The sequence below is a fragment of the Cydia fagiglandana genome, chromosome 16, assembly GCF_963556715.1.
Source record: "Cydia fagiglandana chromosome 16, ilCydFagi1.1, whole genome shotgun sequence".
NCBI classification, from domain to species: Eukaryota; Metazoa; Arthropoda; class Insecta; order Lepidoptera; family Tortricidae; genus Cydia; species Cydia fagiglandana.
In genome coordinates, this window is record NC_085947.1 from 9394022 (window position 1) to 9410736 (window position 16715).

Genomic DNA, 16715 nt, shown 5'->3' on the forward strand with positions numbered 1-16715 from the left:
CTCGAGACGAAAGGACTGACTTATTGTAGTCAGCGCTCGTAGCATGAGTGTCAGTGAACAATGCATCATAATTTGTCATTTTCAGAATTAATTAACATTTCTCGTGTAAAAAATGTAGCTTGCTGTTTTATATTTTTTACTTCTGTTTTCTCGGTTCGCAAGTTCGACTCGCATTTTTGTATTTTTTTTGGGTAGGGGCCCACTGATTAAGAGTCCGCCGGACGGTATCGGCCTGTCAGTTGTTCGGAACTATCAAAATTTTGACACTCACTCAAATTTTGAACTGACAGGCCGATACCGTCCGGCGGACTGTTAATCAGTGGGCCCCTTAAACAAATGTACGACGAGTCACATTAGGTGCCAATAAAATCTAAGTGGTGTTCAAAATCAAATATAATAATTGCAATTAATTTTTACTGTTATAAGTTAAGATATCATAATAGGTAGATTTATATTTTTATTACAAGACGGAAAAAAAATTGGCGTGCAGATTGAACGCAAGGTTATTTTAATTCCTAGTATGATATTTACGTAAGCAATTTACACTTAAACAGATTTCGGAAGTCAGCCTAAAACTGAATCACATCTTATAGCCTCCAAGATTCTTGAAACTAATTACTTATACGTGACGTCAAAGGCCAAGTTCATGAGTTACCCAAATGAATACCAAGAAATGACTGCAAAAAGGCTTCCCACTTGGCGTTATTCATAAAACTTCTGTCAAACTTAATAAACCGTTGATAATCGTATGTCACTTTTTGAAATTTGTGTTTTTTATAACTGGACAATATTTAATAGAGGTATGCTAAGAATTACGAGTATGTATAAGGGGGTTAGGATGTTACGTTTCGAGATCAGATCACCGTGTTGTAGTTTTATTTAATTGTTTTATTAATTGCCGCGTCCACAAATAGCAAGCATACGCGTGAGGCAATTTCCTCGTCTTTCGTACAGACTTTTCTGGAGATTAAGTCTGATGAGATCATTATGCAATTAATGTTGATAAAGATCGCTGGCTTCGTGACGATAACTATCTGCGGAGGGCATTGATTACTATTGTCCGCTGGTTTATTCCGATTCACAAGTGAGGATGACTCCAGGTTTGTAATTACGGCCGTGCATCGATTAGCTTAAACTACGCCCACCTGTAAGCTACACGTTTATGGCCCCGTGCATGCAAGAAACAGATGTAAAACGCTTTAGGATTGAACTTTAGGAACGAATAACAAAAATAATCGAATCTGTAATATTTTGATTGATTTCTCTTCTGTAAGTTTTGAATTTTTAACATAGCTATAATGTTCACCGAATGAGTTATGCCCACATGATGGTAATCGGACTAGTGATATTGTAGGCAAATCATCAGTAATGCGTCAAAAACCACGCTTAAATCCCACACAAACTAGTCTGATAAGTGATGATACTGCGCATGCCCAGTAGAGTTAAGCCATTTTACCTGATGCTAATAACCCCAATGAATAGAGTACCGAGAATTTCAGACGGGATGGTATTTTCTGTTACGGGTGCAGTTTTAGGAGGGTAATAAATATAGTCATTACTCAATGGATTAATAGGTAACTTAAAGCGAAAGCGATCGAAGGCTCTGTGATACTTTGTATTTAACGGGTATGTAAATAAAATTTACAATCAATGTCGCAATAACTATAAAATGGTGTAGTAAAAAGGGCATATCGTCCTGTGTCTATAAATACCCCAAAGGCCTCGTCACGCGTTAAGGGCGTCCTAAGGACCTTAGAACTAGCTGACACAATTGAAGGCCCTTGTGTAAAAGACAGGCATACAGAATTGGATTGGACGCGTATGAATGATATAAAGGTAATAACTTGTTTAGAAAATTTCGATATGAGTGGAGATGAATTGGGTATGTGTCTACGGATAAAAGTAGGTGTGTTTACGGATAATTGAGTTTTACCGTCAAGAATATTATTCAGAATAAACATTAAAGAAAAAAATTATACAAGGAAAGTAAACTAAAATAGATTAAATATTTCTCAACCAACTCTTACTGTTCATTGAGTTTTCCCATGGAGAATACCATCAGCATAGATATGGCTGAAATAATTTACACAAGGAAAGCAAACTCCAACAAATGTAATATTTCTCAACCCCTCCCAACTACAACGCAGGTAGGTAGTAGATACGATAATAAATATTATACTCGTAGCAAAGTCGTTGCTAATAACATAGATTTTCCTGAATGTAGCAAAAATGCTGAGTAGAGACGTAGCGACGATATATCGTGACAGGCGCTGGATGGGTTAAGAGAAATCTGAGAAATCCCCAGGGAAAATTTTTTGCATGAATCCGGGTTCATTGTTCGTTAAGAAACAGGACGTAAAATGAACATAAAGATAGAAAAGTAGGGTCTGTTTTGAATGCATTAGAATATTTGGTCGCAGTAAGCGCGAGACAGCAGCAGCAAATATTTACGGAGCGGACAGCGAACCAGACAGATGGAGCGACCTTGGCCTCCTTACGAGAGAAATCGTCATCTGAATCATGACATGATACAAATACTTACAAAGTAGTTTCTTAAAAGGCTATCACATCCATTGTCGCTAATAGGCTTTACATTTTCGACCAGTTTCTTAAATCTTTATCTTATATCTATCGCTGATTTCACTCATTAATTAGGAACCTGAATTCTATGGAACTGAGATACCTTTTGGAGACATATGTTAAAGCAATGCGATGATACTGTACAAGTGTACATATACATAAATATTAAGATAATGTTAGTATTATTGGATAGGACTTCTATTCATTAGGATTTGTGTGGCGTTATTCATAAACGCTTGTCAAGTCTAACAAGCCCTTGATATTCGTTTGTCCTTGTCTGTCATTTTGACATTTGAATTTGATAGAAAGGGACTAAATATAACACAGGTTTGTTAAATATCATACATAACGGGAATAATCTTTTAAAACACAGGAAGCGAATAAAAATACAAATGTTAGAATAACTATTATTACTAACATCAATATTTGATTTACAATAGAAAAGTTTATAAATCAAACATGGGGTAGATTAAACATAGCTTGTCTACACACGTTAATTTGTCGCTGTATTTATTCTTCTGTTTCAATTGCAGATTTTCGAAAGTTCAAATAGCATTGTGCAAACACGACTGGTTTCATTGTCTAGACTTTAAGAAAAGGCGAGTAAAAGTGCCCTCGTAAAGTCACAGTTTTGTATGTGAAATATAATATACATTTGACCAGTGCGACTTCACAAGTTTCTAAACACACAAGGATTTAAGATACTAAGCATTGTCAATATAAAAAAAAATCTGAATTATCATTTATTTATTATCAGGTATTTATTATCAGGTACACATCACGTGATAAATCTAAGAAATCAATAACTTAGATTTAACTCATTTAACCTTAGATTTCGGTGTTCGAGTCCAAAGTGCAACAACATCTAACTACACTACGGGCGACTGTAGGTAAAGATACAATATTAAGTACTATGGAAAAAAATACAATTAACCACTTACCAGGGATCGGTACCGGTTTTAGCAATAACTTCGAAATAACCATATTTTTCGAATTACCTATTTTATGCTCAAAAATCTAGTTGTGTATTTCAATAACGACTTTGTATCTTTAGATTGCCCAGTTAGAAATTAAATAATTAACAAAGTACGAAAAAATACAGTTTTTGTTCCAAATCCAAAATACCTGTATCCAATCCCTGCCACTTACTATCAATGCGTTATAAAATCCTCCACCCACGCTCAACATATTTTTAGCTAACTGGTTCTGAAGTTAGATAATCAGTGTCATCGAGCCCTTTGACCCGCGACGATAACTGGCGCCAACAAAGGCGAATTACTTAATTCTCGACTTTCGCTCACATTTTACAAAACATATATATGTAATAGAGCGTACCAATGAGTTTTTCGGAAAATATGTACGAAATATCATTTGATAATTTACCATTCGCTTTTCGGTGACGGAAATCAACGTGTGGAAATCGGACTAATCCCGATAAGGCCTAGTTTACCCTCTGGGTTCGAAGGTCAGACGGCAGTCGCCTTCGTCAAAACCAAGCGGACCTCAGGTTCTTATCAGCCGTGGCAAAAATGCCGGGATAACGCGAGGAAGAAGAGATATATGTAATAGATACAAGTTGCGCGGTCAATAAACCCCGCGTGCCGATGGGCGCACTATTTTTTCGCTTAGCCAGTCCTGGTCGCTCCGGGCTCGCAGGGTAATCTAATTATAGGGCCCACAGGATCTGCAACGTGGAACAGGCTGCATCAGCGATCTTTTTTTAATACAGACTTAATTTAGAAGGGTTTGGTTTACTAAGCATCCCATACACATGTGTATATTTTGTGCTTTGAACTAAAATGTTGAAGATGTATGCATTTGGTTTGAGAAGCAGGCATGGCGCAATACGTGTAGTTTCCTGAAAGGAAATATAAATGTGCAATAAACTGCCTGCTTTGGATGGAATTCTAGTAGGTAGGTATACTCCACGATTCGTACTGAGATTATACGATTTAAAGTGTTCCTGGCTGATCGAGTTAATATGGTGGCTAGCCACGGGTACTCATATAGCTCAAGATTACTGCTGTTTTATATGAATAGCACATGCTATTGTAATTTTTTTTAAATCAAGGTAATATTTTAAACATTGAAACAGACAAAGTGCGAAAAATATATATATTATGTTCACGTCCGTTTGCCTATTCATTGAGGTAGTGTGTGTTGTGTGGGCACCTTGTGTTGATATTAAATATATTACTTAATTGCTTGTACCTAAGCTTCCACTCTTCCAGTAATAAAATAATACAGACACGCAATCAACAGGAAATGTATCTTCCACACTAAAAATCGTATTAAATGATACTTTGTAAAATGAACGAAGACATTTAAACTACATATACATATAGATATAAACATGTCGGAGCACAATGTCGTACACGTGTAGGGCGATCCACAATTAACAGGAGCTAATCGCAAGTGCGTGTCATTCTCGACTCAATAATTACGGCAATCGCCATCTCCTCATGCACTTAAACGTGGGAGAACTGCTTTTTTATCAAGCGTCAAAAGCTAGTGTTTGTACTGAATCATGCCGTAAAATTATTACATTGAACGGTTTTTTAATAGCTAGTAATAGGAATGATAAAAACGAAAACAACTACCTATTTATAGCGGATGATAATTAACTACATAACTCTGTTAAAAAATATTGCAATGGACTTTCATCGATCAATCTATAGTAGGTACCTATAAGACATTTTAGAAAGCATCATCGGGCCAGGTTTTGGCTATCATGAAAATGGATCAAGCTTTAAAATGAAAGGGTTTGGAAAACAAAAAAGGACCTAAAATGAGATCTTCCATAGTTCATTTAAATTTCAAATGAAAAATAGTTGCGCCGCCGCCGAAAGTTACAAGTTTAGTGTAAACCTTGAAACAAATGGGGTAGTAGAGTAGAGAAAGGATTATGACTAAAAATCTGCAACTATGAGTGAGTACATGGCCGAGCTAAAAACCCCATTGAACATAATAAGACAAAACGGTATTTTCGTACAGCAGCGTATGGTTCTACTCGTTACCGCCACAAGTCAAACAACAAGCATTGCTCCTTTTGGCACCGATGGATTTTATTACACTACATAAATTATTTATTCAGACTTATTTTATATGACTGATTATCGGATTAATATAAACGTTGACATGTTCTTGACGACCAAGTTTTCTATATAGGTATTAGTCTAGCAAGGTTATAAAGAAATTTGTAAGTACACTATATTTCAACTAAATCTGTTTTTGCATGTTCATTTAGGTACCCTACCAAACTTTCAAAAATTCAATGTAGGTATAACATTTGTCAGCTAGGTATACCTATATAAGGTCTTATAACTACATCTCTCAAAATAGGTTGTTTTTAATACTAGAAATATGTATATCTATAATCGCCAAAGGTTATCGGAAAACTTAGCAAGGACTATAACTGGAATATAACCGATAGCGATAGAAATACGAATTGCGACACAGCCTGAATTTAGAATTAGGACTTCCACGTCAAACAAAGATGACGATGACACATCAACGAAGGAGTCAATGGTTACTACGTGTAGGCATTTTACAATAACAAATTGGTAAATTGAGAAATATTATGAGGAGTTTCTAATGTTTTAAAAATCATATACGATTTTCACGTCTCATTTTACTTTCGATTTGGCTGTTCCAGCATTTACTTGACAGAGAAAACTACCTGTATAATATTGGCTAATAAGATAAAGAAAAAAATGAAATGTTTTCTTTAGTGTATGGTATTTATTTCAGTTTATGAAAGGTCTATTTAAAGTTGCTGGTAGGAAAACTTCGCGTATGCTAAATTATTCACGTTTCCTTATGAGACAACGCAGTTCTGTTCTAGAACTTTATCGCACGTTTTACCGGGCACTGCAAAAGGAAACTCCGATTAAGACGAAACATTTGGCAATCCAGTAGTACAAACCGATACTATTAGCAAAGTCTACAATGAGTCGTTAAAAATAACTGCCACCCGTCGTCCAGTTAAGGGCAGATGATGCGACGCGCAAAACTGTCAAGAAACAACAATGATATGACGATTAGAATTATTCTACGATCAGAGGTGGCCCTTCATTGAATATAAAATTTTCCATGGTTGAATGTGATTTATTTGATACCACTGGTATACTTGTATTTTAAAACAAATTACATATCAAGACATATATGTATGAGCGCTGAAGATACTAACATGCAAAAACAAGAAAACTATATTATTCATTATCCACATGATTCACACCTACAATTCACTTATTACTCAGCTTTACTTCCAATACTTGTCACAGAACTTGTAATATTAAAAAGCTCTTAATAAGTTTGGCCTGGGACTGAGTAGTAATTGGTTCGCAATAACCAAAATGTTTGTGTTCGTTCTTGCATGGCACGAGCCACTGCAAATGCAAAACATCAGTATTGTCAAAATAGTGTTCGATAACTGGTGACGACGTGCCACTGTTATCGATACTATGGTAAAAAAGGTACTTGTATGAAAACATCCGCAAGTGCAATTATTATCGGAGCACCGCGAGTGCATGAGGCTGTTCTTACTCATAAAAAGTAAAAACAAATCATAAACCTGTTGTATTGTTCTTTCGCAAGACGACCTCGCCTTTGCGATGATAAGAACAATGCAATTTCAGCGATTTAGTGCCACCTGTCCTTAGACGAAGAAACGTTGAAGAATTATTGAAACGTAGTCGATTTGTTATACCTAGTAATCATATTAACTAATTAATAATTATGTAAAGCATTATTACATAGATGGGTGAGTTACTGTCGTATTGTTACGGACTATCTGTTAATAACTTATGGATGATATGTCATTGTACCTTTCCTTTAGCTTTTTACTAGTAACTTTACTAATACAACTAATCAAAATATAATATAAACTGGAAATAATATAAAGCTGTAGCAAATCATCTACATTACAAATTACATAACGTTTGTAACGCGGCGTGTAATCAAATGTAATCACCTATGAAAGTGTTTGTTTTAAAAATAAGAAGAAAAAAATGCCCCAGAGGAGCTAAGACGTCGCGAAACGGAATCTAAATCATTGCGTTCGCCTAGTGAAAGTAAAGCATAAGTAATTGACGCTATTAGGCAGCTTGTGATTATTTTCATATTCTATCAACATTCCAACAGCAAACTTTCAAGATAAACTTAACAATATTGAAGGCTATCCTGCTGTTCTGTTTAATATAATAGCATAACATACATGTTATTATATTGACGATTGTAAGTACAACTGCATTTTATTGTAATATTTACTTTTGGTGTATGGCATGCGCCTAGAGATGGGCGCCAGCGGGTAAATACCGGGAAAATGCCCATAACTACCCAATCTACCCGATATTTACCCGTATCTACCCAAATTGTTGGGTATTTAAAATTTGTTCGTATAATTGAAGAAATTCATTATATAACTAAGATATATCAATATTATTATCGTATAAATATGAAAATAAGTTAAAATAAAGTATACAAATCACAATCTCACAACTTTTTTGTACACGATTAATTTTTTTTCGTGAATTTTTTTTTATACCTATTTACCTACTATTTTTTAATTGTTGTCATATTTTGGTTTTGATATTTCTACATTTTATTTTATTTATCGTTTAATACAGTAATTTTTTCGTTAGGTATATGGCCAAATTTGATTTACTATAACCAGTTTGGATGAAATTTTGTGTGTATCTAAATTGTTTGATCTCAACCAGATCCCGAAAATGAGGATTCGAGAGCCACATTAATCCGCCACTTTACCGAAAACTTGCCAGAAATCAGCACTGACGAAATCGAGATGCCCCTCAGGCAGCTTAAAAATGGAAGAGCCCCAGGCGAGGGCGGCGTTACGAGCTTCTGAAAGCGGGAGGTAAACCTGCACTGAAGGAGCTTCAGAACATCTTTAACGCCGTTCTTTTCGATAGGAGAACTCCAGAGGTGTGGAGTAGGAGTGTAGTCGTGCTGTTCTTCAAAAAGGGAAATAAGGCCCTATTGAAGAACTACCGACCCATTTCGCTCCTAAGCCACATCTACAAGCTGTTTTCGAGGGTCATCACGAACCGCCTAGCACGAAGACTCGGCGAATTTCAGCCACCGGAGCAAGCCGGATTTCGAGGAGGATACGGCACCATAGACCACATCTTCATAGTGCGGCAGATTATACAGAAGACTGAAGAGTATAATCGGCCCCTGTGCTTAGCATTTGTGGACTATGAGAAAGCCTTTGACTCCATTGAAGTCTGGGCTGTTCTGGATTCCCTGCAGCGATGCCAAGTCGACTGGTGATATATCCAAGTGTTGAGATGTCTGTACAACGCAGCTACCATGGCCGTCCAAGTCCAAAACCAGCAGACTAAGCCTATCCCCATGCATCGTGGTGTGAGACAAGGGGATGTGATTTCCCCCAAATTGTTCACAAATGCATTGGATGATATGTTTAAAACGCTCGACTGGAAGGAACATGGTATTAACATTAATGGCAAATACATCTCACACTTGCGATTTGCGGACGAGATCGTCACCATGGCTGAGACGTTGCAGGATTTAGAGCGTATGCTGACCGGTCTAGCTGATTCTTCTCAACGCATAGGTCTCCGGATGAATTTGGACAAAACGAAAGTTATGTTCAACAAATGTGTTGCTCCGGGACCTATTTCAGTACAAGGGGCTGTTCTCGAGGTTGTTCAGGAATACGTCTACCTCGGGCAAATACTGCAGTTAGGAAGGAACAACTTCGAGAAAGAGTCGAATAGAAGGATACAGCTGGGCTGGGCAGCATATGGGAAGCTGCGTCGAGTCTTCACGTCGTCAATCCCACAGAGTCTGAAGACAAAAGTCTTCAATCAGTGCGTCCTACCCGTGATGACATACGGAGTCAAAACGTGGACACTCACGGTAGGGTCAGTCCATAAATTCAAAGTCGCTCAGCGAGCAATGGAAAGGGTTATGCTCGGAGTCTCTCTGAGGGATCGTATTCGAAATGAAGTCATCCGTCAGAGAACTAAAGTCATCGACATAGCCCACCGGATTAGCAAGCTGAAGTGGCAGTGGGCCGGTCATATTAGCCGTAGAACCGATAACCGTTGGGGTAGACGAGTTCTCGAGTGGAGACCGCGCATCGGCAAACGTAGAGTAGGACGCCCTCAGACTAGATGGAGCGATGATCTTCGCAAGGCGGTCAGCAAGAGCTGGATCAAAGTTGCCGCAAATCGTGCTCAATGGCGTGCAATAGGAGAGGCCTATGTCCAGCAGTGGACGAGAGTAGGCTGATGATGATGATGATGATGATGAAAACACAATATGACCCAGTAGGTGGCACTGCTATCGGTATATATATAGCCAATAGTGTTTTTAAACAATCCAGGTACCGGTTGAAATATACTTACACAAAATTTCATCCAAATTGGTTTCAGTAAATAATATTAGGTGATATACCAACAGCAGCGCCACCTACCGGGTCCAATAGTGTTTTCGAACAATCCAGGTACCGGTTGAAATATATACACAAAATTTCATCCAAATCGGTTTCAGTCAGTAATTTAATATTAGGTGATATACCGACAGCAACGCCACCTACCGGGTCCAATAGTTTTTCAAACCATCCAGATACCCGTTGAAATATACATATATAATAGTCATATACACAAAATTTCACCCAAATCGGTTTCAGTAAATCGAATTTGGCTATATACCGATAGCAGCGCCACCTACCGGGTTTAATTGTTTTTCCCAACCCTTCAGGAACCCATTGAAATATACACACAAAATTTTATCGTTATCGTTCCAGCCGTTTAGGAGGAGTAGAGTGACAAACACACGTATTGTAGAACGTATGTTTAAGATATTAAACATTTGTCAATTTTCTTAGTCAATACAAATATTATACGTTTTATATAACTACATGAGTATCAAAAAAACTGTTATTTGCAATATCTCCATTCAATTTACTACTCCGTTTCCAACTTTTATTTATACCCACTCATTTGGGTAGAAAAGGTAAATACCGGGTAGATTGGGTAAATACCCGATAAATACCCGATATCTACCCCGGGTATTTACCCGCCGCCCATCTCTACATGTGCGCCACACTCATGGTCACCTGTATTGTCATCTAATTTGAAATTATAGTATTAATTTGAGTATTGGGACACCCCTGTTTGTTTTTAATGGTGCAGTAAAATTATTACATCATTAGACACGACACACGGGCACACATTATGGGGCTAAAGGTTGAAATTACGTACTTTTCATTCCATATCCGTTTTTTTTCGTATTCGTAGTTCGAGTCGGGCATGATATGCAACAGGCGCGTAGCGGCAAATGTGGCCCGGCATACTTCACGGAACTTACAATTTCTTCTGTACGGCATTTCATTTAACCGTTATTTTATAAATGTAAAACACATGATTTACTCATCCACCACTTCCCATATCACTACAATCGACGCTAATATTTGCACACAAATTAAAATAATAAGGTAACGTTCTCGTAACACCATCAGAAGTTGTTATGATTTACTTGCACGTCAATGAAATCCATGATTGGTTCCAATGTTATTTGTTGATATCCAATAAATTGCGGGTGATAACACACGGCGATATTGATCTACAAATTATTCTTATCCTAGATATCAACGTCACGAAAGATTTCAATACTCAATTAATGCCTCGCGGTTTTAGTCATGTCTGTCACAGTAGGAATTGAATAAAAACAGAAGCACGTTATTTTTGTTCCATTCCATGACAATTTTATAAGCGCATAAAACTACTGACAAGTATACAAATGTGTCAATCAGGCGAACAAGTTTCAGAAAAGAAAAGAGCAGGAAACCATGAAACAAGCAAATAATTGATGTGACCGCGCTTGTTTTTGCATTTAGAACAATAGCCGTGTTGATGAACATTGAGAAAACACTTGTGTTTTCAGAACGGTGGCCTTAAACACAAAATTCTCAGTGTACCTATTCGGTGGGCTTATTAGCTATACATTGGCTATTTACTTTTCAATTGATTTGCAGACAATAGATTCGTTTAAGTGTCAAACTGAAGAAGTTTTTCTCTTGTTAAAGAACGTGAATGTGAAAAAACATAGTTTGTAAGTAGGGCAACCCCCAAGGCTGATCGGTGATCAGTGAAACCGACGGTAGAGCATCCGCTCAACTTGCTTCACTAGCCCTATTTCCGGCGCTCTCTAGTTAAACATTGTATTAATTAAGAACATTAAAATCCCATAATATTTTTAACCCAGCTATGTAGTCAACATTACATTTTACACTGCGCATAATTTAGTACGAGTATTATTAGGCCATTCGTAGTTGGAAATTTTCGTCACAAATTGGGAGCAAGTTAGTTTTACTTCGCACGGGAATATGGCATACTTACGACGCCCATCATACGACATATCATCAAAGAGTTCTCACTTTTCCGGTTTTGTGATACAATATCTAAACATTCTATTCAACGGCCCTTCGTTTATATCTTAGTACTTTGTAACCGGTTAAAACTACTAATGTATAAATTTTCAATCTCTGGCTGACTCATATATGAACTGTAGGTATTATATAACATTGTACATGACATCTGTTATGTACTGAAATCGGTAACACAAACAAAAAATGTTAAAGAAGCAAATCGGTGTTGACCTATTTGCAGTTATGTTCGAAGGTTAAATCAATTTGCTACAATCGTAGCTCACGTCAAGCGAATCTAAGATGTTTGACAAAAAGCAGCCTTTATTTCTCATATAAAATAAAAAAAATGACCGAAATATCCATCGAGGTAATAATTATGCAGACTAACGACGCAGGAAGTGTCGAACAGATCACGAACAAAAGAAGCCACAAAAATTCAAATCACAAACGCTTCCGATCAGCCGGCAGTTTGGGCGTCACCTTCGTGGCTCACTTCCTGCGATCGCAGCACAAGAGGAAGACGACCGGCGCGGTGCAGCGACCGACCGCGGGGCTGCAGCCTTGGGCGCAAGCTCCCTGCATTCTAATCTGACGGCCTCGCGGAAGCGCGTGCCTCAGGCTTGCTCTCGTAACATGGCTCAATCGTTGTCTTATCAGTTAACTCAACCAAACGCTTCACGTCTCATTCGTGCCCGATACACGTGCTATCTTTTAGGATGACCGCAAAACAATTATTCAAATCTATCGTAATCAATTCGTAAGAGTTGATCGTTGTGATAACGGTAACGGTAAGTTGGAAACGACCGCTTCCCACGGAACCTAAGACATCGAAAGAAATATGAATAATGTGCATGCATAAACCTAAGGAGTTAAAGCGACCGTCGGCGTTAGTTATTGGAAAATGATTAGCACAAACTCGTGGATTGCCACGGAACGTCAGGTGGTAACCAGTTCCCCAAGCTGAACAGGTTAACATTGCTAAGTAGGTAGATGAATGAGCTTATTGCACGCATTAGGTACGCATGTATTAATCACTCTAAATAACTTCGGATCACAATATCATGACCTTTTTTTACAATGAACCAATGAGTAGTGGGACTAGTGAGTAGTTAGTGAAAGATTGACCCCTAGTTGTTTAATTCATTTAATGAGTATAAGGGCCGAGGGCTCGAGACGACAAGCGACAATATACATAAACATTACTTCTCGTCATGTATATATCACTTAAGTATATGTCAAATTTCTAATAAGTATATGAAATTTAATATGATTAACTTTTGACCGCCAAATAGACAAACAAACAGACGCGCCTGGTTACATTATATTATAATATATTGTTCATGCATTGCAATATTGTTTACGATGGCGCGTTATACATATATAAAATGCATGGCGTTCAAGGGTTAAATTGTTGTACAGTAAAAAAACGGTCCGATCTAAATATGCAATATTAGCACTTAGTGGTTTTGTTAAAAAAAATATACTTACGACATAGCATTAAGCTTCATGTATGTGTCGGCTGGAATTGATTCCTTGTGATTAACAGGTGTAGACGACAACCGCCTCGCGGTTCGCATCCAGCTGCCGCGTTGTCTTCTGAACCCCTTATCACTTTTGAGCACCTGGAGATGGCGCTTGACAATATCGTGCCATTTAGACTTAACGGTAGCGGGTGAATCACTGGCTGCATCTTCTTTGCACATCTGTAATCCATCACTGAACCTCCTCATGTTTTGGAGATAGATTTCATTTGATTTTGGTGGAAGACTTTTTCTCCTTTCATCAGTGATAATACCAGGTTCATGCGAATTTTGTTCCGCTATCCATTTCGATATGAAGTCGTTTTTATCACAGTCGTGCGATATCACTGGCTCTTCTTTGGGCGTCGGAGGAATCCAGTCTAAACTCACCCACTGACTAGATTTCGGTTTCGATTTAAATATCACGTCTACCTCATCGTCGCAGTCCGAAGAGCCAATTGAACATACGGAGGTTTTCTTTCGTGGAAATCTCGATCGGACTGGCTTGCAAACAGGCGACAGATCAGCACTAACACTATCTTCTCTTTTAACATCCGGCAAACTCTTAACACATTCGATGTTGACGTAAGAGTTTTCGGAGCAGGAAGAGTCAACACTAAACCTAGGAGTGCCTCTTGTTAAGGACGGCTTAGATCTCACCACTACTTCTTCACAGCAATCTTCAATAGGTCCACCGCCAGTTTCACGTTCATTTGTTAAGGAAATTCTTCTTTCATTAGAAATTTCATTTTCCATCTCTATAATTCTAGCCATACTTGGAAAAGTGCTATCTTTTTCTAATTCAATTATTCTAGTTACTCTCTGAGAGCCTTCTTTGTCAATATCGCCCTGATTTGTTATTGCGGAGAAAGAATGGTCTTCATCCAACCTGATAATTCTAGTTATTCTTTGTAAACTTTCATTGTCCACATCAGTACACACCGGAGTACTTAAGGTATCATTCTTAAATTCAATAATTCTTGTAATTCTTTGTGTTTCTTTTTCAGGTTCAGTTTCTATTGTGGTCGTATTAAAGTCGTCTAAGTCAATTATTCTCGTTATTCTTTGGGGTTGATTTTCACTTTTAGTTTCCCGCAGATGATAAGATGATTTAAAACATTCTTTCTCACCATCTTGATTACTATCTTTGTCCTTAAATTCTAGCATATTACAAGACGAACTAAAAAATGAAGACTTCATATCTAGTTCCAGATATCTTTTGGTTACAGTAGGTGCAGCTTTCTGATCGGAAGGTATTACTTTTTCTTCTAAAGAATTACTGCGACTCTTTGCCTTTTGTAAGGCACTTTCAGAAAGAAAAACGCAAGGAACTTCTACTTGCATAGACATTTTTCTTCTGCGCGTCGTGTCTTCTTTTTCTTGGTTAATATTATTATCTACATCTTCCGGTACTGCTGTATGGGGTAAAATGATAGGAGTCCCGGCCACCATACGCAAAAAGTCTGTAACAGCAGCAATATGAGCGCCCGTAACCGCTCCTTGTAATTTTACACCCGATACTTGGTGAGGCACAAGTTGATTATCCCGTACACACCACACCACGGGCAATGGCCCTTCTGACACCATCGTGCCAGTATATTAAATTTTGGTTTATAAATTTGCATAAATATTTACTGTTCTTTGAATAAAGCCACTTTATAAAGTTTTGATAACTAGCGCTTTTCCGGTCCGCGTCCTAGACTCCGAAAACAAAACAAATACAAGTAACTAAACATGTAAGTATGTTCGTAGGGCGGCATAACGCGATCGCGGCGCGGGTTCGATTTCGAGGCGGTAAGGCGCGCGGCGAGCGTGCGCGTCCGGCGGAGGTCGCGAGAGATAAGCGGTGAGAGTCGCAAGCGCACCGCAGCCCCCGCGGCTTACCCCGCCAGCCGCGCTACGCCTGCTCTTCAGATACATCAACATCTTAACTTCATCTAATGCACTTCTCCCAAGATGAATTATGTAACTGGTCTATATTCGGTAGATATGGACATCGCGTGCAAATATTTAGAAAAAGCTCTATCGACGCGCGATTAAAATGATAGCTTTCCTAATGATTTAATTTGTAATGCCATATATTCCGGATTCAGTAGATTATTGTATTGCAAATATTTGTTCATTATGAAGGCATTTATATTCTATGTAATATGTAAAATATACTGATGATGTAATGATTCCGCAACAAAATTAGTAAACCGTCCGATACTATTCGTCTTTTATTTATAGTCATTATGTGCAATTTTAACTACGTGATAAATTGATAATCCGTTTTTGTTTATTTTTATGAGTAATTCGAATAGCTAGTTTCAGGCAGCTGGTATGAGTTGAAGATTGAATGCCTGATTCATCTCATCCTAGACATTCTTAGTTCATCCTATCGTATACAGTTAGGTTGCATTGTGCTGACCCTATTCGTGCCAGGGCGGTCCATCATCAGGTTGTCAAGCACTTGGAGCAACGCATGTTTGAACGGTCATGTTCAATAAGCATTTCTATTGTATTTAACTATTTTAGAATATACATTTGCTACGTACGTCCTTCGGTAATGACTATTCAGGATCAGGAATTTCTTACTTTGTCGTGTGGTTTAGTACCTAGGTATCTGTCGTAAGATTTTGAGCAACTAGTCTTGATGATACGAATCAGAGTTGCTTTAAATCTTAACGTAAAAAACAAGACCGGATTATAATTTAATTACCTAAATGAAATGTCAACTTGTGTCTATGCAACAAAGCCGTTATGCAGTCCTGTTCTTCATACTATTATAATTTTCTGACCGTGACTGTTACAATTTTTATTCTTGAATATTGTCTGCAGCAGGATTTATGACACCTATCAAGCTTAAGACACAATCCAAGCAAAACTTTTTACTTTAAACTTAAGGTTCCGTTGAGGTATTTTTGTTTATTTTGCAACACATTACGCTGGTACAATGCGATTGTTAAGCAAAACGATACGCAAGTAGCGTGTGACTTTTCACGACGTACATGTATTTTAAGTACCGTAGAGTTTCGTATCTTTGCCTGCGCTACCTATTTTCGCCTAGTTTGACATAAGTTGCCATTAACAAAATGTTTCTAATGTAAGCCTTACATAAAACTGCTAAATACATAGTATGTTTTACGGGTGTCAATATTTTTCGAACATTCTGCGGCTAACTTCACACAGTTGACCTTTAGTGAGGTTTTTTCGCGACG

At 37.8% G+C, this 16715-nt stretch overlaps 1 protein-coding gene and 1 long non-coding RNA gene across 3 annotated transcripts in view; one reads left to right on the plus strand and one right to left on the minus strand.

Moving 5' to 3' along the window:
* The window catches only part of LOC134671955 (uncharacterized), a 346096-nt gene that overhangs the window by 89222 nt on the left and 240159 nt on the right, over nucleotides 1-16715 (plus strand). The window lies entirely within an intron of this gene.
* Nucleotides 1-16715, minus strand: part of LOC134671934 (tyrosine-protein kinase Src42A) — a 107631-nt gene that overhangs the window by 52661 nt on the left and 38255 nt on the right. Inside the window, exon 1 of one of the 2 annotated variants that reach the window (XM_063529804.1) lies at nucleotides 13484-15349. The exons of the other annotated variant lie outside the window; for it this stretch is intronic. Coding sequence (XP_063385874.1) covers nucleotides 13484-15102 — 1619 coding nt within the window. The 5' untranslated portion in view covers nucleotides 15103-15349. Of the gene's footprint in view, nucleotides 1-13483; nucleotides 15350-16715 lie in introns of those variants that run through there. 2 annotated transcript variants of the gene reach the window in all.